This window comes from Pteropus alecto, unplaced genomic scaffold, assembly GCF_000325575.1.
Source record: "Pteropus alecto unplaced genomic scaffold, ASM32557v1 scaffold68, whole genome shotgun sequence".
Taxonomy (NCBI): Eukaryota; Metazoa; Chordata; class Mammalia; order Chiroptera; family Pteropodidae; genus Pteropus; species Pteropus alecto.
The window spans coordinates 2,693,107-2,697,796 of record NW_006441386.1 but is presented as its reverse complement, the minus strand read 5'-3'; the positions used below and the strand labels follow the sequence as shown (position 1 = coordinate 2,697,796).

General features: G+C 44.4%; 1 protein-coding gene across 1 annotated transcript in view; it reads left to right on the top strand.

Moving 5' to 3' along the window:
* Positions 1-598, top strand: part of AUTS2 (AUTS2, activator of transcription and developmental regulator) — a 193,857-nt gene extending 193,259 nt beyond the window's left edge. The window contains exon 17 of the mRNA XM_015594582.1: positions 135-598. Within this exon, the coding sequence (XP_015450068.1) occupies positions 135-598 (464 nt within the window). The remainder of the gene's footprint in view (positions 1-134) is intronic.
* Positions 599-4,690: the final 4,092 nt, after the last annotated feature.

Genomic DNA, 4,690 nt, shown 5'->3' with positions numbered 1-4,690 from the left:
CCCCCATCCTTCTTTCCACTGGGACCCCATCCGGGACCCTCTGAGGGATCCCTACCGAGAACTTGACATTCACCGGAGAGACCCGCTGGGCAGGGACTTCCTGCTAAGGAACGACCCCCTGCACCGTCTCTCAGCTCCCCGGCTGTACGAAGCTGACCGCTCCTTCAGGGACAGGGAGCCTCATGATTACAACCACCACCACCACCACCACCACCACCCTCTGTCTGTGGACCCTCGGCGGGAGCACGAGCGAGGGGGTCACCTGGATGAGCGGGAGCGCTTGCACATGCTCAGAGAGGACTACGAGCACACGCGGCTCCACTCCGTCCACCCGGCCTCCCTGGACGGACATCTGCCCCACCCCGGCCTCATCACCCCGGGACTGCCCAGCATGCACTACCCCAGAATCAGCCCCACCGCGGGGCACCAGAACGGGCTCCTGAACAAGACCCCGCCAACGGCAGCGCTGAGCGCGCCTCCCCCGCTCATTTCTACGCTGGGGGGCCGCCCGGTCTCCCCCAGAAGGACTACTCCTCTGTCAGCAGAGATCAGGGAGAGGCCACCTTCCCACACGCTGAAGGATATTGAAGCTCGATAAGGCGAGAATAGGACGCGGAGGCGGAAGGAGCCCCGTACTGACACAATGCCAGACTCTAGGAAGGGCAAGAGACAGGAGAACACCTGCGTCATTGACACAGACTGGGGGACGAGGCGCCCCTAACTCTTCCCCTTGTAAAAAATGTATAGACTCGGTGCAGATTTTGAAATGTTTTTGTATATTATATGTTGAAATTTTTCAGATCTTTTAGCCAAGTCATACGTTCTCATGTGTCCAACTCCTTTGGTTTCTCATGTAAAACTTTTTGATTTGAACCAAAACAGTGAAGATGACAACACACACCAGTGTGGTGATAATTGGGGAGAAAACAACAGTCCACAGAATCTGTCGTGCGAAGCTCTTTCAGATGAGAAGGGAAGGCAGTGTACATAGTTGTGTAAAAAAAAAAGATTGCTTCATGAGCTAAGGGTTCATATATGCAAAAGGGTAAGATGAAAGCTTTACTTTGTACAAATGTAAATAGATAAAGATTAAGTAACATAATACATTAATACTTCTTAAAATGTGCTCTTTGCAAACTTAATATCAGTGAACACGGTCGGCTGCGGCTGTGTTCCCATGTATTGTTATAGACAGCTAAACCCTTCAACTATGCAATGAATGTTAGGGCTTTTCACAAAAGCCCGCCTAACTCAAAGGAGCCTTTTCAAATCCATTTACAACATACTTAAGGTCATATTTTCCCTGAACAAGCACTTACGTGATATGACTCTGTTTTCCTTGCTTGTTATTTTCAAACGGAGAAACATCCTATTTTGCAAATCGGACCCCAGGCTGAAACTTTGCATCTGAAGTTGCTGCTTGTGGGCTCCGGGGGTGGAGTACAGCCCCTGGAAAGGTAAAGAGGACATGAGCGTGCAGGGCCAGGGAGGATGGGAGTTGTCAGATGCCAAAATCAGGGGACACAGGTCGCCAGCATCACGTCACCATCAGTCACATGATTTCACACACACCTCATGTGGGAGCCATGCGTTTTTTAGCGTGTCCTACTTCATATCTGTACACACCTCCTCGTTTTGTAATGAGATTTAATTACACCCAAACAGATCCTGAAAGAAAGCTTCAAGTTTTCTCAGATGATGGATGTGTTTTCACTGTGTTCAATCAGTAACCGACAAATTTAAGGCGCACATTTCCTAACGTGACTCATCGTATTCCAGTTGGTGATAAAGTCTGGGAAAAGCCGTAACAGGTCAACCTTGTGCAGCCATGGGGAGTTCCAGAGGGTGAAAGGTGGCAGAGACAAAAGTCTTGCGTGTGTGTTTTTTTGAGTTTGCATCAATCTTAATGTCTCTTCATAATACTTTTATAATACATTAAGCCTCTTGTCTACATATTTGGAGAGAATATGACTTTACTAGCAGAGAAATACAATATATCTTGTCTACTGGACTGTAAAATATATGTATGAAATAAAATTAGTTCCATTTGGTCTTCTAGTATATTAAAGTGCTATCTGACGTTGTTATCCTGTTTTTGCAAAAAAAAAAAAAAGTTAACTACAGACCATTGTTTCTAATAAGCAGAGAGATCTATTTTAGTAGTAAACTGAAGGTTTAGTTGTGAGCTTCAGATTTTGTGAACTCCAGATGTTGTGCAGTGTTTTTTTTTCTTTTTTGTTTTTTTTTTTTTAAAGACAACAACTAAAAAGGAAAAAAATCCAAGGAATATGTACACTGGAACTGTAGTGGTAGCTTTCAGTATTGTAAAGAGATTGTTCTATACAGACCTTTTTGCTGTTTATCCTGTATGTAATAAAGTCCTTTCTAGATCCTATGTGAAAAGAAAAGTGAAGCGACTGAGTCTTCAGCATGTTCTCATCGGCGGAGCCTTCTTGTGTAATGTAAACTGTGCCATGTTATTAAAAAATGTGAACTAAGCTTTCAGCGGCTTGTGTGTGTCAGATGACCATCATTACCGTAGGGGAGAAGCCACACTTGCAGGACCTGGCTCTTGAAACACCTTGAGTCCAGCCGAGTGAGAGCAGAAGGCTGACCTGCCACCTTGCCTTGCTCCGCTAATGACCCGCCAGCTAGTTTCTATAAACATTTGTGCCCTGGTCATTTGTGGATTTTTTTTTTTTTTTTTTGGAATTTTCTAAGCAAAATACTGTATCTTGGAAAGGTACTTTTGGCTTTTTTTTGGTCGTGCGTATGGGCCAAGTTAACAAGTGTACTTTGTGTCCCAGGCCTACTTCAAACCTCAGCATTTGCTTTCTCTGCATTGATGGCAGATCTGATTTGGGGCCTTTGACAGCAGTCTTTGCTTGTTCCTTTGCCCTTCACTCTGTGGACTCAGTCGGTTGTATGTTACTTAAGACCTTGCAGATACTTTTTCCTATCTATACTTCCGTATCTTGTAGAATGACATGGCGTATCCCTCATCAGTGTGCTGACTTCTCTCTCTTCCTCTAAAATGTTTCTTTTTCCCAAGATGTGAAAATTGTTCAATTTTATTGTGTCAGCCTGATGAAATTTCTGTTTGGATTGCTGTTTGTATCTTACTGGCAAAAACAAAGGAGAGCAGTCGGGTTAGCAGGATGTGGGGGAATGCTGACCAGCTGTTAGAAATGGAAGTGAACGGAAACCAGGGGCTCTGGGCTCCTGTGTGATGGCAGAGTGCGTGGGCTCCACAGGGGTGTTTGGGAAGTGGGGACCTGGGAGACTTCTGTCGGGGGGTGGCTGGCGGGGGACAGCCTTGCAGGCTTAGAAAACTGGTGATGTCAGAGCAGGGACTGCTTGGACAAGGGCCCACTTCACGCAGCTTTGCTTCTGTATGTTAACACTTCACTCCCAGACTAGAGAAAATAACTTGAAGAAAAACTAGTGGATTGGAAAATGTAGCAAACACTTTTTTCCCCAAATCAGGCAATTTTGGGGACTTTGTAGATACTCAACATCAGGCTTGATTTGCCGTTTCTGGCAGATCTCACTGCCTTCTATTGTATACCTATTTTCATGTCACCATCTGCAGTGTCAGGACATAGAAGAGTCAAATCAGTCACGGAATTGAATCCCTGGGGCTTCATTCATCTCATCTTTTGCATATTTCCCTCTAATTATGTTCAGCTCCCCGGCATTGATGGGTACCAGCACCGATTTGATTTCCTGCTAACCTATAGATGCTCTAATTATCTCCACAATCTTTGACTGACAATGATCTTGTTACCTTCTAATGGTACATGACAAGTAAAATAGCGAACATAATGATGCAATAATTACCATTTTGGAAGGATATTCGCAACAGCATTCGCTGTTTATCCTTTTTCTGCCTCAATCAAGATGGATGAGAGAAAATAAAATGTGACTGCTGATGTTATACACGTATGTGGTGTAAAAAGTACTTTAAGACAGAATTGGGTAGCACGATTGGCCATGCAGTGTAGGCCGTTCCAGACCACCTCTCTTGTGTTTGTATCCATGTTGAAAAAAAATTAGACTTCAGTGGCAATCAAATCAGTTGAAGGGAACAGGACAACAAAAATGAGTTGGTCTTTTCTGTTATTTTTTTAAACTTTACCATCTTTTTTTCCTATGAATTTCTGAGAAGTTTCAATAGAACAGGGTTAGTTATCAGATAGAAAATGATACCATCAAAGGCAATTCCACACTGAAATTGTTGGTCTTTTGGCATTCTCACAGTATAAGGCAAGTTTTTAATAGCTCACATCAGCACTGCGAGAAGCCTCTGGTAAGGAGCTTGGACCAGCAGGCAGGAAGCCTGCAGCCACCCTGTGCTTTCCCAGCGGCCTTGAGCAAATCGCCGAACCAGTCTGGAACTTTTTTAACATGCAAAATGCGACAGTCTGACCCTAACAAAGCCTAAAGATGTGCCAGTTGTAAGCCTGATATCGGCATAGATGGGGTTTGGGTGTGTGCTGTCCCAGAAGCAATGGGAATTGTGGACTGGAAAGAGAACCCCACACAAAAGTGAAAGGGACTGTATTTTTACAAACTCAGTCTCAATTACAGTGTCATGAAAATTCTTGATAAAGATTTGCTGACATTTTTGGCAGAAACAAAGGGAGTGGGTTTCTAACTCACAAGCCTCAGTGTTTCCCACCTGGTGAAG